Below are 17,143 nucleotides of genomic sequence, written 5' to 3'. Positions count from 1 at the left end.
TTTTTTCCTTTTACTATTAATCACCTCTAATATACAAAAGTATACTTGCAATACACTTACTCTCTTGACTGTGCATTAACCAGTTAAGTAGCTCACAAACTATCTAGAGAAAGTTTAGCTGCTGCTACAGTAAAAATGCGTAAGACAAGCATATCCATATAATGAAGCATTCCAACTGTTTTCATTCTTACTCATTTTTCCCTCCAATGGTAAAACATTTTCTACATTTTTTATGTGGGAACAGTCATTTTATACCAAAAATCCAAACAATAGGAAGATGAAGTGTGGCTTTATAATAATTATTAATGTATAAAAAGCACTGTATAGGCTAGGTAATATTTTAATGACATACACATCAGAAATGTTATTTACCCACTTTCCCTGAACTGAATGCAATGTAGAAACAGTTCATTCTGTTTTATAATCACAGTACAGTCACCTGATATTCCTGCATTACTTACTTTATAAACTTTTAAGTAAGAATATGGAAATGTATTAACATAAATCCACTTTACCTTTAAAATTAGCACAGAATTAGTAAGCTTACCACAAATGCATGCTATAAAGAAAAGAGCTTGTCTTGTCTCGTAAATTACATGTTAGCCATTCTCAGATGACAGCCTATTATCTATTTTTTGTTCAATAGTTCACTGCATAATATATCTTCAATTTATACTATCAAAAACTAATTCACTGATATTCTTGCTCTGACAATTAGTTTCAATGATTTTTCAGTTCCACAGCTTAAACAGTGTATTTTTATTACTTGAATAATATAATTTACAGTATTCCATGGCAATGCCAACCACCTTCAAAAAGTAACGTAACATTTACCACAGGAAAGCTAAAGCGTCCCATGGCAAGAGGTTTGGCGAAGCATTACTATCCTGTCCTTTCACATCGGGAAGGCTAGCAGTGTCTCATTCCCATTCCCCCCACTTTCACATAAATCAATGCATAAAAAGAACTATTTGTCTATCTGAACTGGCAAAGACCTAAAATCCTCATGAGGACAATCACAAAAAACAACTTCATTTATTACGTGGTTACTGTGGATGAATTCTGAATTACTTGAACATCATAAAAAAGAAAATTTATAATAATGTTAATCATTAAGCATAACATACTATTATTAGGACAGCCTGTTTAAATTTGAAAATATAATTTTTGATTAAATTTTCATCTTGAGCAAAACATCATAATACAAGCATAATTTTCAGGAGCTCAGGATAATGAAAAGTTTAAAACATGATAATAGGTATTATTTATTGAGTACTTTTTATGTACCGGGCATCGTGCTTATTGCTTTACAAAACTATCACATTTAATCCTTTACATAAAGTAATATAGCTCTAACGTAACATCCAATGTATTTACACAACCCAATATATTACAATTAAGACTCAGTGATTTTGAATACTATAGAGTAGCCTTTCTTAACCCTGGTTCCATGAGAGTATAAAGCCCCACAAAAAGATCTGAATTACCATCTTCTTAATTTTTCCAAGGATAGGTAGTATCATTAGATAGTTAGGAGAAAAGTTCATTTATTACATACAATGGATGCCTTAGGATCCTAAGGTTGAATTCTTATTAAGAAAGGCTGAAAGGGAATTAAAAAAAATAATCATGGTAATTAAAGCACTTTGATATTATAAGTTTAATTCCACAGTTCATTTCTGTTCAACTAACATTTGCTGTGATGCACAGGTATCTTTCCAATAAGTTAGTCTTTGAAATACATCTGACTACATGTTAAAGCAAAAAGAAAATATTCAATATTATAAATAAAAGAAAAAACAGATCTATGTTCCTCTAAGTAGTGGTCTTTTTTTAGGGTGGTGGGGGAGAAGGCACATATGTAAACTGTTGAACCAATTACTTTAACTTAATAGAATTTTTTTATATTTTAAATTTATTATACTCAAAAAGCTTTTGTAGGAAGATAGGATTCCATTTAAGTAGATACATTACTCTGTGCCTGAAATACATTCCAGTCAGAATATAATTCAGTGAGTTGATGACAATGCTGGCTCCAAAAGAAAGGAGGAGACCAGATTGGACAAGAATGAGCTAACAGATTGTGCAGCCCAATTCTGTCCCTTTGAGTGTGATATATTGTTTCAAGATGCTAAAAACCCATACTTTCTCAAAGCATATCTGTTGTGCTGGTTTTCCCATTTTCACAGAATCCTCATTATCAGAACTCTGTACTCTTTTCAAAGCACGTCAGACTCAGACCATATGCCACTGAATAATGCTTATCAATTGTCTAAAGCGCTCAATAAAAGATGCACCATACAGAAGAATAATAAAAGTTATGAACTTTCTTTTTTTACAAAAATAATTAAATATATCTCATCTGGTTTCAATGAAGTTAAAATGTTTCCTCATAATTACTAAGTGTTAATTTCTTAAAATGCACTTCTGTATGATAAACCCCATGGACCGAAGGGGAAAAAACTAAAATGAAAGAAACGCTTTAGAACATTCTATTGATCTATTAAGAGGAAAGAAACAAATATAGTAAATTTCCAAACTTTACCAATACTCCTTAGAACATATTCTCTTGCTGCCCCCTTTGAAATCCAAGACAGCCATAGCTCAAAATAATTCAACATAAATATACAATTATATTGGGTCGTCGGGAAACTCATGATGTATTTTTCCATGTTTTTCAATGCAAAAATGCATCATGACTTTTCCGATGACCCTATATGTAAATTAAGTATATAAATGAAATCTAAACCATCTCTGATATGCCTGCTAAATACACACAGTGCTATTTTCAATGTTTGCGTTTTAGATTGGCCTGATTCTTATAACAGTACTATCAAAACTGTGCTATAAGTTGAGATATTAAAAGATTTTTCTTTATTAATATTTCTAATTTAATTCACTATGCTATTTGCAGGAAATCCCAGTGAAGTGCTTCATATTTATTTTTGATATACAGTTTATGCTTATTTCCATATTTTGGAGAGTTTGGGTTCTAGAACATGCTTGGAGAGAATTTCCATATATTGAAAAGCTTTTAAAATGCAGAGAAAGCTGATGAAAGGGACATTATAGAATTAATTTTCTAAAGTAGCATCATTTTAAGGGAACAAATCTTATATTAATATGAGTTAAATCTGTGAAGGTTCACAAGCAAAAGGTTACAAAAATATGATAAAATTTTACCAGAAGTTTCAGCAAGAAGAACCCGTTTATAATGTATTATTCAATGTAATAACAGTTAACATTTATTGAACATTTAGTTCTGTTCCAGGCCTTTTCTAAGTACATTAAGTGTATTAATGCATTTAGTCCTCATAATAATCCTGTGAGGACAGGATTATTGTTATTATTCTGTTAGAGATGAAAGGATGAGGTTCAGAGGTTAAACACCCTACCAAGGTCATGTAGCTTGCAATGGGCAGTCAGTATTAAAGCCAGGAAGCCTAACTCCAGTCCAAGCTTGCAACCACAATGCTGCCCTCTTATCACCACATGAATGAGAGGGCTACTCAATTAACTACTTCAAGCAAGGACATCACAAAAGGCTGTGCCTCACTGCTTCAGGTGGTAGGCAAAACACAGGCAAGATTTGAAGAAATGAGTGATGTACTACACTCACACAGCTGGGAACTCTATGCAGAGGATTTGCAAATCTATTCTTTATTAGTTGAGTTGTCTCCACTCCTGTACCTCAAAATGAAAATATATCTAAAATTATCTTCTTTTATAAACGAAAATATCACCTCTCAGAACTGAGAATGGCACAGTTCTTTTTGGCTGCTTGTGTTTGATATTTTAGCTACTGTCTTGATCTTTATTGTATTTCCATCCCTGTCAAGTTGCGCACACCCCCACTTTGACTTGAACATCTTCTCTACTCAGTATGTTATGTTGACCATGATTCTGTTTACCGTGGACAGAGTAAAAGAACACTGGCTGAGTCAGCCACCCTGGTTTGGCGTTCCCAAGCTCCACTTACTTGCTTTGTGCTATTGGGTAAACCACTTAACTCTTCTAAAGTTTCAGTTTTCTGCAGCAATAAAATTGGGACAATAAGAAAAACCTTCCCAGAATTCATGATTCAATGAGATAACATAAACCTTTAGTCAAGTATGTAGTACTCTAAATATATCAATTATTACTAAACATAATAAGAGCTTTGGCTCTTTCTTTAAGAGGACATGCAGAGACACAGAGGAAGAACTGAGGGTTGTTAGTTGGGAGGGGGTGGGGATGAAGGAGAGGGGAAGGGATGAGACAATACAAATTGGTAATTGCAATATGGCCTCAGGGATAGAACAAGACAGTCTGAGGAATATAATCAATAATGTTGTAAATATTTCTTAGGGGGCCAGATGGACTCATGTCCTGTTGAGGAGACGACTTCATAGTTGGTGTAGAGGCCTGACCACCGCACTGTATTTCTGAAGCTGATGCTGAATAATATTGTATGTCAACTATTTTATATATACATATAGTCATGGGACATGGAGTAGAGAGTGGGAATGGAATCAATGGAATTGTAATAGATAAGCATGATATTGGGGGTGGGAGGGCAGTAGATGGGGGAAGGGGGGTTGTTACTTTGTGAGGGTGAAAAGGGTAACTATTGCATTGTTCTGTACACCTGAAACTAACAATAAAAAAAAAAGAGGACATGCATGATTATCAACAAAAGCAAAATAAAGATGAATGGCCTCCTGTCTTGTAGCTGCTCTTAATTACACAAATATTCCATGAGGCCCAACTGAGTTCAAATAGAGCAAATCTGTAGATAATGTCTATTTGACACTTAATATTCTTGGCCTAATAGCTTCTTTACTGGTCAGTCATTAAGAGGTCTCAGGCATGATCAAAATAGAAAGCACTCGGGGTGGGACTTCTGTATCACAAGCCAAATCTATTTTAGTTTGATAAACAAAACAAAATAAAACCCAGATCCTCTGAGTTGAAAATGTAGTTAACCTGCATTAAACTCAAATTAATTTCTGATATTCAGCATTTTCAAAGTTCATCTTCCAGGCTGTATTAACTTCTTACCTATAGGAAGAGGTCAATATATATGTATATAAATGTTGAATGAAAAAGCAAATGAATTAAAGAAAACTAATACAAAATATCATTAGTAGAAACTCCATCAAATCTGAACTTGGGATGATTTTGAGTAAAGCTAGACTATAGTTCATTTGTAAATCTATGCAGGCTTTACTTATACTGAGGTTGGATGAGTTACATTTAGCTTAAGATGATAAACTTTTCAAGCATCTAAAAATCCCTTCACTGTTAAACATGTGAAAATAACACCAATCTCACTTTTCATGAACGTACTCCCCTTGTGCACCTATGTTACAAAGTTTTTCATAAATTCATTTTGAAGCATTGTGTAAATTATTAATTAGCATATTTCTTTAGTAATGTTCAGTGTACAGTAGGCCTCCCTATCCATAGGCGATACATCTCAAGACCCCCAGTGGATGCTTGAAACTGTGAATAGTACCAAACCACATGTATACTATGTTTTTCCTACATATGCTTTCCTTTCACTTCAAGGAAGCACTTTACCCTTTTCCCATCTTACTTATTTCACTTAGCATGACACTCTCCAGACCCATCCACATTGTTGCAAATGGCGATATTTCATCTTTTTTCAGGAAGCACTTCACAGTGTCTCTTTGGCATGTGTGAACTGCCAGCATCACCGCTCTTGAGCTTTGGGGCCATTGTTAAGTAAAGCAAGGGTGACTGGAACTCAAGCACTGTGATGCTGTGACAGCTGACCTAACAGGTGGGGCACAAATACGGCGCTGATACACCGGACCAAGGGCACGACAGCCAAAGATTTCATCACGTTACTCAGAACAGCACACAATTTAAAACTTATGAATTGTTTATTTATAGAATTTTCCACGCAATATTTTTGGACTGTGGTTACTATAGGTAACTGAAACCTCAGAAAGCGAAATCACAGATAAGGAGGGACTGCTATAATGTACACGAGTCTTCTAAATTAATTTGAATTAACCAGGTTTGACTATACTGTTGTTATAAGGAACTCTCATATTCATACTCCTCTGATTTTCATATTACCTCCATCTGTATTCCTTCCATGTCATGCTCCAGTCATAAAGCATGACCCCAGACCCTTTCCCTGTATCTTCTGGCGGTACTCTAGACTTTAGGACACAACTTAAATAATTTGGTCCAGGGTCTTTAGGGCAAAAAGCCTTGCAGAATTCTAATTCATTCCCACTTGTAAAGACAAACACAAACAAAGAAACAAACAACCCAGAATAGCTAGTTCTCTTTGACTGTTCTTCTTTTAGCTACCTGGACCTTATTTAATAGTATGGAAGGAAAAAAGGGGTAACCCTACTGCTAACTGGTAAGATACACAGAGGAGCTGAGGGGGAGAATGTCAGCAAGACTAAAGAATAAAGTCTGCTATTCAGGCAGGGTAGGGTTCTGCTTTTTTCCACCCCAGATATGGCATCTCACCCAAGGTGTGAGTGATGACATAAGGGCAGTATTCTGAGCTTTGAATCAGTAAAGCCACTCAGAAGAAAGGGTGTTCCTTCTGCTCTTTTATCTGTTAGTGCTGGTTGGCAATGATCCAGATCTTAGCACCGTTCATCCCTCCATGTGGGACCAGATTGCAGAATATCTGGCAGAAACCAACAGACCATACTTGTTAGGTGCTCAATTTTAACATTAATTAAATTACATAGCAAGGATTCTAGAAGGAGTTGTATATCCTATTTGTTTCCATTTCTTTTCCCTCTTGCCCATTTACTCCTCAACTCATTCCAAACTGGCTTCTGTTTACAACATGTCACCGACTTTGCTTGCCAAGTTCTTCCAGGACATCCAAGTGCCAAATCCCACGCGTTTCTCTGCTCTCACATCACTCAACTCGATTAACATTTGATGTAGTCAAGCACTCCTTCCTTCCTGAAACCTCTTCTACAGTGTTTTAGAGCTCTCTCCTCACTGGCACCACTTTCTCAGTGCCCTCTGCCAGCTCCTCATTTTCAACCTGAGCTCACAATGAGAAAGTGCCTCCAGGCCTGCCCTCTGATTCTCTACACCCTGTCTCAGGGTCTCATGTGCTCACCTGAGTATAAAGACAGTGTCCATAATGATGCTCCCAAATTCATATGCTAATCTCATATCCTCTATGGGGTGTACAGACTTCCCGCATCTAATAGCCTTGAAATCTTCACTTGAAAATCTTGGACATATAAATTCACCTGTCCAAAATATAACTTTTTTTAGTTTTAGCTCAAATCTGCCTCCTTCCTTTTCATTCTATGTTCTCAGCCCTCCCCAATTTTAATAAATGACATCATTATTTACTCAGATGTTTCAAGTTAATAACCGAGGAACCATCCTTGATTCTTTCCTCCCCCTCAACCTCCACTCCTTATCTGTCAGAAAGCAGTACTGAATCTAGCCCCAAACATATTTTCATTCCCACTGTCACCACCCCTGGTGGCCCCTAGGTCACCACCATCATTAATTTCATACTTATATCCACTTGAAGCCATTTTCCACAAAACAGGAAAAGTGATCTTAAAATGTAAATTGGAGTACGTAATTTGTCTAGCCTACAACCTTTTAATGCCCTGGAACGCTCCTCCCTAAGAAATCTGCTTGGCTTGCTACTTTGCTTCCTTCAGTTTTCTGTTCAAAGGTACCTCATCAGAGAAGGCTTCTCTGCTTACATTAATGTACAACGTTCTACACCACTCTCAGCACTCCCTACTCCCATATCCCTGCTGATTTCTTTCCACATGAATGATCACAAGTGAACATAGTTGTTTATTATCTATCATAATTAGAATGTTAGTTACATAAGGGCAGGAACTTTACCTAACAGAGGGAGCTCAATAAATGTCTGTTTAATAAATTAATCCATGACTCTCTTCCTGTAGTACTGAGAATTAAAATCCAAGCTCTTTAACCACGGGTCTAAGATCTTGAATGAACTGGCTTCTGCCTATTTCTAACGTAACTTGTGCACCTCTCCTCTTAGCTTCTTCTGCTCCAGTTACAGTGTTCTTCTCAAGTCCTTTAATACGCTGTTCCCCTCGCCTGAAACGCTGTTATCTTCTCTGATGTTGTAGCTAGCTTGTTCTTATACTTTGGTTTTCAGCTTAAAAGGTCTTCTCTTAGAAGTCTTCTCTGACCGTCATTCTGTTTCAAAATGCCTCCCAAACTCTATTTCTATCTCACTTCTTATTGGTTTCTTTCACATCAATTTTCATAGTCTGATATTAATTTATTTGTTGAATCATACACATATTTTAAAATTTGTATCTTCTTCACTTAAGCTCCTTGAGAATTGGGATCAGTTGGCTAACACAATGCTTGGTGAATTGCAGACATTCAATAAATGTTAAATAAATGAATACTTTACAAATCCTGGTAAGAGGTATATATTGATTTAAGTTAGAAGATTATTATTTTATGGATATTTTGGAGGGGGGAAAGAAAGAATGCCTGCCTATGTGATATAAGGTAACTTTGCAACTGAAGCTGCTGATCACAAACTGGATGTTATCTGATCTGCCTAGGTATATATTTAGGTATGTCTAGCAGCAGTCCATCATTAGTAGAAATAAAAGGACTAGATGGAAGAATATCATGCAAGTTAATGCATGAACATTTTGTGTGTACATATTCCTGCCATACTATCCCTACTTCAACCTACTCAGGCCCCATGTGATATTTCTTATGTCAAGTTGACTTGGGGAAAAGAAAATTACAAATTACAAATGACTTTGAATAAGATAGCAGCATCACATGAAGTACACTGAGACGGTGTTACAGCCCCTTTCAAGGATGACTCTAAGGAAAGGAGTAAAAGCTGAATGTCAAGTATTTCCTTGTCACTTTTTTCCATCTTTAATTCAGAATTAAATTTATTGGGGTGACAATGGTTAGTAAAATTACATAGGTTTCAAGTGTACAATTCTATAATACATCATCAATATATTACATTGTGTGCTCCCCACCCAGAGTAGTTCTCCTTCCATCACCGTATATTTGATCCCCTTTACCCTCATCTATTACCCCCTCCCCCCTTAACCCTCTGGTAACTGCTAAACTGTTGTCTGTGTATGAGTTTTTGTTTCTATGTTTGTCTTGTTCCTTTGTTGCTTTCAGTTTTATATCCCACATATGAGTGAGGTCATATGGTTCTCAACTTTTTATGTCCGACTTAGAGAGAGGCTGTGGAGAAAAGGAACCCTCATACACTGCTGGTGGGAATGTAAATTGGTGCAGCCTCTATGGAAAACAGTATGGAGGTTCCTCAGAAAACTAAGAATAGAATTACCACATGACCCAGCAATCCCTCTCCTGGGTATCTACCCCCAAAATCTGAAAACATTTATCCGTAAAGATATATGCACTCCGATGTTCTCTGCAGCATTATTTACTGTGGCCAAGACATGGAAACAACCAAAGTATCCTTTGATAGATGATTGGATAAAGATGTGGTATATATACACAATGGTATATTACTCGGCCATAAGAAAAGATGAAATACTCCATTTGCAACAACATGGATGGATCTTGCGATTATTATGCTAAGCGAAATAAATCCCTGTCACTTTGCGGCAGAGCACAGGTGATGTAAAGTGATGATGCACACTTTGCTCTGTAGTTACTGGATTAGCCAAATGATCAGCTCAGCAAGAATGCTACTGTTTTGTACATCTGAAACTAATAATAATAATAATAAAAAAGAAGGGTGCTATTGGAAGAGAGGTGGTGAGAAATGCAGTTTTAAGTGAATGAACTTTTAGACTGGTCCCAGAATAAAAGGCTACCTATATATCATGAAGATGTTTACCAAAAAGTTAATAGCAGTGTGAAAAATACTGTTAATAGTCAAGTGGGCAAAATGACCACCTCTGAAGATATCAGGCAGCTTCACTCTCAGGCCTCAGTATTTTGTGCAATGGGTTCATGTACTAAGTGGCGCCATGGCAGAAGTGATTAAGACTCTGCACGGGTAAACACAGACTTTCATTTCCTCATGCAGACCCAGCCACCATCACTGCTCAGTGCCTAATATGCCACCAATGCAAAAACCTTGGCCTATTTTAACGTACTTTACCCCTAGGATCAGATAGCTATGTGGTGGTAAAAGGATTATATTTGACCCTTTTGGTCACAGAAGGGTATCTATTTTAGATGATATCTAAAATGGACAGTTTGGATTTTGCTTCTCCTTTCCTGCCATCAGGTTCTACCAGTAGCCTCAAGTACGATTACTGAATGTCTTATATATCACCATGATATCCCATATAATAATGTTTCTGACTGAGGAACTCACTTCACAGAGAAAGATTAAGACAATGAATGCTTTGGGATCCGCTGGTCTTATTATATCCCTCATTACCCAGAAAGAGCTAGTTTTATAGATTAATGACTCAGAGTGGCAGCTGAGAGACATTACTTGGCAAGGCTGGAGTGCTATCGTGTAGGATGAGGTGTATGCTCTGAGCTAGAAATCATTAAATGATACTATTTTTCTCACTGCCAGAATATACAGTTCCAGGAACCAAGTAGTCGGTGTGTATGGATGTCTTTTGCAATCATAGCTAATGAACCACTTGGAAAATTTTTGTTTCCTGTCCCTGTAACTAGCTCTCCTAGTTTGGAGGCTTAATAGCCGAGAGATGTAACAATTTACTTGGAAGCTGAAACAGCCATATGGCCATTTGGGGCTCTCATACTACGGGATGAACAAGCAAAATGTGGTCATAGGATAATTTAGGTGCTTGATCCTGATGAAAAAATTGAGCTTTTGGTGCACAATAAAGGAAGGGAAAAATCTGGATGGCCCCCAGACAAATCTCACACCTGTATCCATTTGAAAAATTAATCAAAGCAAAGCCCTACATATTAAGCATATACAAAAACCACAATTTTCAGTGTCTCAGGACTATGGGTTTTGGTTACTTCACTGGATAAAGAATATTAGTTTAGGAGCTGGCTGAAGAAGTGTAGGTGATAGATGGTAGAGAACATAAATTACAAATATGTTTGATCCCCTCATCAGTTGCAGAAACAAATCCTGTGGCCTCTACCTTGCTTCCTTGCAATCTCATATATGCACTAACATATTTTAACTGATGTATTTTATATATTTCAATTAATTTTGTTTCTCTTTCCTCTCCCTATCCTCCACTGTTGAACATAACATGTTGTGTTGATTGTGGGTAGCTTTATAATTTAGTCAACTGGCTAAAGAATATTGAGATGGGATTGCAAAAGAACCAGAAGGTGACTGGATATAACCAAGAGATCTATAATTAATGGAGTCAATGATGAAATTTTTGGTTGACTCCCTTGGGAAGTGTGGATTTGGGATATATGAGTGAGAATTGCACTTTTAGGGGAAATTTTTTTATTTTTATTTTTTTTTAAGTATAGGTATGAAGAGGATGGTGGATGAATGGGTTTGGCCATCTAAAGGAATGCAGTGTATCTTTGCTATTTGTGGACACCCAGTGTCTGAACATCTCCTAGAAGAAAGGCCAAAGAGGGGAAGACAGTCCCTATTCTTGTTGCATGCTAGAGACTGAAGCTCAGGCATTCTGAGGTTTCGGTCTTGGGTTTGAAGCTTGACAGAGTGATGCAAATGCCCAACAATATTCTAAGGTTAATGGTGGAAGTGGTGGCTGTCAAACTCAGAATCCAAACGGCATGGTAGCATATGCCCACAAACTTCTGAAATCACTGCAAGAAGTCTTCATAATGGCAAATCTAAAAGGGATAACTTGGAGCTTCGTGATACTGCACTATGATTTCACATCAATGATACACTTGAAGGGGTCTTTCTGTGTCTTAATACTTTGAGAGTTTCCTGGGTTAAGAAGATAGATGGATAACTTGTCTTGCTTTTGCTAAGAATTAAAATAGTGCACGTACGTTCTTCCTGAGTCATATTCTTTCTCTCCATCTTCAGATTTGTGCTAGCTTTCTTTTGTTTCTCCTCTTCTCCCCTCCCCTTCCACCTCCATATCTAGGGACACTTCCTGACTTACTGCCAATCAACTGTAGAATGACTCTGATGCTATCCTATTCCACAGGCGCCCTACTCCACAGCTGCCAGGATAATTGCTCCTGGGCTTCCCCTGCCTCCTTGGAATGTTCCAGTTGGCAACACAAGAATCCAGAGTACCTATGTTCTGCCACAGAACACCAATTAGACATTGTACAAGGAGCAGCAGCAGAAATGGCACTTAAACTTCCAGCCCAGAATATGATGCAAAGATTAAAGTGTTAAAAAGTCCTCCTATTTTAAGTTAATTACTTTAGGGGATTTAACAAGGGAAACACCTGCCTTCTAGTAGGTTTGGTAGAATCAGGTTGAATTTACACAGTGTTCAGTTGCAAACCCTCTGACATTTTTATTTTAAAGGTGATTGTTTTTAGAGGCAGGGATAAAACAAAGCCTGGGTTGTCTTCATTTTGGGATGGACTCAGTGAAACTAAATGACATAATTTCTAACTGTCCTACTATGGCAGCGAACCTTTACAAAACAGCAGAAACCATGCAAGTAACATCTATGGTTTCTAATTATTAGGCTTTGTGATAAAATTTTGTGCTGATAAGAAAATACAAAATAGAGAAGTAATTTCATACAATGGCTGAACTGTCCATAGTTCCTTAGGTCTCATGCATTAAAATTAAAGAAAAAAAAGCAGAGTTGTACTGTAGCTGGGAAGAGCACATGAGGTTCACATTTGAGGTGAATGTGAGTCACACATGTGCTAAATGCAGTCCTATATACACTTTGAGCAAACATCCCAAAATGTGTTCAGTAGGTATGTACTTTGTACCCTGACTTCAAAGAAAAGTCTCCATTTGGAACACTTTTAGGAATAAAAAAAAAGAAAAAAAATGCCTAGATCGTTGCGGCACATAAACTAAACTGTCAATATTCCATGTATCTAATTTTCAGCATTTGCCCCCTAAGTCAAGATACTGTTTAGACACAACAGGTGGATTATTTGGGCATGTTAATGAAATAACACAGAACAGGAAACCTTTTGACAAAAGTATTTTGGTCCCAAATTATCTTGTATAAATATTTGGTATACACATATGAGAAATATTAAAGAAGAAATGATGAAACTTCAAAGACAAAATGATAGCTTTCACTCTACTTCAAGGAGTCGTGTGATATCTGTCACATGAAACTAATTTTGAGATTAGCTACTGATTAGTAGATAAGGTAATCTATGGTCCTATGCAAGAACATTTTGAAATATTAACTATTATATACTAATTATATAATATTATATAACTAATAATAGTTAACTAATGTTGATTAACATATTAGTGTAATATATACAGTATCAGCTAACAGGACTACTAATCCTACATGAGTAATGGGGAGTAGAAGGGGGGAAATGCAAACTGTTGCAATACTAGTGGGCTACGAACACTGATTTTACTATTCTTCAGGCTGCATAAGATGAGAGCGGGGAGATATGGAGGGGGAAAGGAGACAATGCAACAATTTTATTACTGATTTTCATCTATTTTTTTCATCATAACTCCGACCAGGAAAACATTATGAAAAAACTGAAAAAGTATGAGAAAGGAAATGAAGAGAGGGAATGTCTACAGTTAGAAGTAGTAAAGGAATCACAAAGAACCATATTCACACACTGTATCGTTCAAATGAAAAGGCCCCAGTGTAAAAAGCTAGTAAAACAAAAAGATAGCCAATGAACTAGCAAAATTAAGTAATAGGGCAGATGAAGGATTAACATGTATAAGTATATGTATATATATAGTAATAAATATAATATGGAAAAAAGTGATATCATATAAAGTTTTAGATGTGCATATGTTTTTCTTTTAAATTTACTAAGGCCCTCACACAAATATATAAGAAAAATGCTTTCCTGCAACAGATAAAGCCCAAAGGAATGAAGAGACAAAAGAGAAAAAGAAGACAATTAGTAAACATATATATGAAAAAAAATGTTCAAGTACACAAAAATCAAAGCATACATTAAAGCATTAAAATAATGAACATTTTATCTATATCAATAAATTACAACAAATGAAAATGTAGTAAAACTGTCTCTTTCTTATACTGCTGATAATTCATACATTAATGGTGATCACATCAAATGGTATAGCTCTTTTGGAAAGTAATTAGCAGTTATATGAAAAGTTACAAAAATGTCCATATTATTTGACCCATATTTTAAGTTTAGAACTCTATACTAAAGAAATAATTCTAAATTAAAGAACTTGTACAATAATAAAGATGCATGATTAATTATCTTAGAAAAATATAACGGAATAGTCACATAATAGAATATAATTATGTAGACAAAACTATAATTGCTTAAAATTTTAATGATGGTTATTACTTGGCTAAAGGATAAAATCAGGTTGTTGAGTTTTACATACGTACTAGTTTTTTAAATCTTTGAAAATGGTCATGGTATTATAGATTTCATAAGAATTTAATTTTACAACAGTGATTATAAGTTCCTTGAAGGCAGAGAGCACTCATTCAAATATTATGAAAACTTAGCTGAATATTAAAATAAATACAGGTGATTATGTTAAAGGGAAAAAATATAGGGATAAATATGGATATAGAACACAAATATTTAGTGGGACACTACTGGAAGAAAATACATAAAAATGTTAATGATGCTCAGGTGGCAGTATTATGCATTTCTTCTTTCCTCTTTTCTTTCCCCAAGTTTCTGTAATTTTACATTAAACTTTTAGTATAGATTAAAACTAAACATAATTAAATACACAGGGTGCCAAAAAATGTATACACATTTTAAGAAAGGAAAAAACCGTATTAAAATTGCAATACTCAATATACACTGATAACAAAAGATGAACACAAGTCACGTTTGAGTTCTGCAATTACAAGAGGTGCTCAAAGTGGTTACCATCAGCATAATTTTAATACAGTTTTTTCCTTTCCTAAAATGTGTGTACATTTGTTTGGCATCCCCTGGTATGTAATTTACATTATACTACAACAGAAACTAATCTTCCATGTATATGAATGAAGTAGAAAAAAACATATTGCTTACCTCTCTTTCATCCATATTCAACCACTGCTTTGGATCTTCTTCAGTAGCCAGAAAGGCTATCAATTCCAAAGCAGTAAGGCGGGTCTGACGTCTTGATGAGACAAATATCAAAACAGGTTTGGCTGGAGAATGGCTTCTAATTGCTGTTGAAAAGTTGTGGAAAATAAAACGGTAAGCCACTTACACCGGAATCTGCATTTTTAGGATATCAAATGCATAAATGAAAGCTAATGTTGTAAATGATTTAAGTGAATTCTTAATTTGGTCATGAAATTTAGCATTATTTGAGGTACTAGATGGATCTGACTGCATATTTTAGAAAGGATAGTAAAGGAAAGGAAGCTGGCCCTACCTAAAAGAGTATATTGCCTGGGATAGGCAAGATTTAACTTTGTCGGTTCCCAGTCCTGTTCTGAGCTGCTGAGAAAGGAGTCATTAAAAGCTGAGACTTTCCATTAATAGCTGTATATAGATACTAAATCTTAGGTTGAGTTGAGTTTTCTATTTCTGAGTTGTGTCATAGCCTGCCTAAGAAATGATATTACAGTGCTAACTCGTCCTGGGATGTGGAGAGAGTCAAGTGCTGCACGGGTGATGAAAAGTCCCTAAGAAAAGCTACAAAAAATTCCTTTTATTTTTGCCCTGTTACCAATAGATGGAAAATTAAGAGGGTTTTTATCAATAAACTAGTAATAGATAAGCCAGAAGAATCTTTTCCTAAAAACATATGTGTAAAGTTTCAAGTGGGAAGATAACAGAATGCAGAAGAGAACTGAAGAGAATACCATGCCTGAATCTCTATCTTATCTGTGTGATGGCACATGGGTAGTTGACACACAGAAGATGAGATGAGTAGTCTGAAAACAAGAATGAAAAAAGAAAATACTTAAAAAGAGCCACAAAAGTCATCTGACCTAACTGGAAATAAGATTTCCAGAGGCTCCAAAATACTGATAAAATGGCATAAGTATACTTACCGTATTTGCCGGCGTATAAGACGATTTTTTGGCCCTGAAAAATATGCCTCCAAGTGGGGGGTCGTCTTATACGCCAGGTACACTTCAGATAGACTGCCCATAGTGCTTGCCCCGTGCCATAGTGGCCTCCCGATGCCCGCCCACTTCATTCCACATATGTCAGGCATCAGCAGCGCTGCTGGGTGTATGCTCGGCTGTTATGCGATTTTGCTGTTATGCGATTTTACCACACTCGCAAAATCGCACACAGCCGACCATACACCCAGTATGATAGCGCAAAATCGTGAATCGCGATACCATACTGGGTGTATGGTCGGCTGTATGCGATTTTGCGAGTGTGGTAAATTCAGGTTACCGTATATTTCTTTACATATGCATTGAAGATTCGCGATTTTGCGCTATCATGGTGCCTGTTAGAATGTTGAAGAGCTCGCACTTGCGCACTAGTGAGGTCCCAGGGAGATGCTGATGCAAGGGTGGACCAGACTGCTATAGTGACAGGGCGGGCAAACAGGGAGCAGGGACCAATCAAATCAGGCTTTGTATACAGCCAACAGCCAACCACAATACTGCACCATTGTACAGTACAGCATAGAAAATGTCGACCAGTCAAACCCCTATCATCCCTATCATGGCACCAGCCAAAAGAAAGAAGTATGATGCAAATTTTAAACTGAAAGTTATAAACTTTGCTAAGGAAAATAATAATTGTGCTGCTGCAAGACAATATGGAGTAACAGAAAAGATGATTCGGGACTGGAAAGCAAATGAGAAAGCATTGAAGAGTATGCCAAGGGGTAAGTGTGCATTAAGAAGAGACACCCCACACTGGCCAGAACTCGAAAAACATGTAGCAGACATGGTGGCTCAACATCGCCAAAACGGTTATGTGGTGACACGAAATACAATACACTTGTTTGCACTTCAGTGGGCCAAATCAAATCTGATATTGTTTTACCTTTTATTTGGTGTGTGGAAGGTGTGCGGAAGAGGGGGTAGTCTTATACGGCGAGTATATAACAAACTCTGTATTTTGAGTGGAAATGTTAGGGGGTCGTCTTATACTC

At 36.4% G+C, this 17,143-nt stretch overlaps 1 protein-coding gene across 1 annotated transcript in view; it reads right to left on the bottom strand.

Moving 5' to 3' along the window:
* ASCC3 (activating signal cointegrator 1 complex subunit 3) overlaps positions 1-17,143 on the bottom strand; it is a 311,675-nt gene that overhangs the window by 83,490 nt on the left and 211,042 nt on the right. Inside the window, exon 29 of the mRNA XM_019643638.1 lies at positions 15,100-15,242. Coding sequence (XP_019499183.1) covers positions 15,100-15,242 — 143 coding nt within the window. The remainder of the gene's footprint in view (positions 1-15,099; positions 15,243-17,143) is intronic.

The sequence above is a fragment of the Hipposideros armiger genome, unplaced genomic scaffold (genome assembly GCF_001890085.2).
Source record: "Hipposideros armiger isolate ML-2016 unplaced genomic scaffold, ASM189008v1 scaffold_81, whole genome shotgun sequence".
Lineage (NCBI taxonomy): Eukaryota > Metazoa > Chordata > Mammalia > Chiroptera > Hipposideridae > Hipposideros > Hipposideros armiger.
Note: the sequence above shows the minus strand (reverse complement) of the source record. Positions and strands in the feature narration are given on the sequence as shown.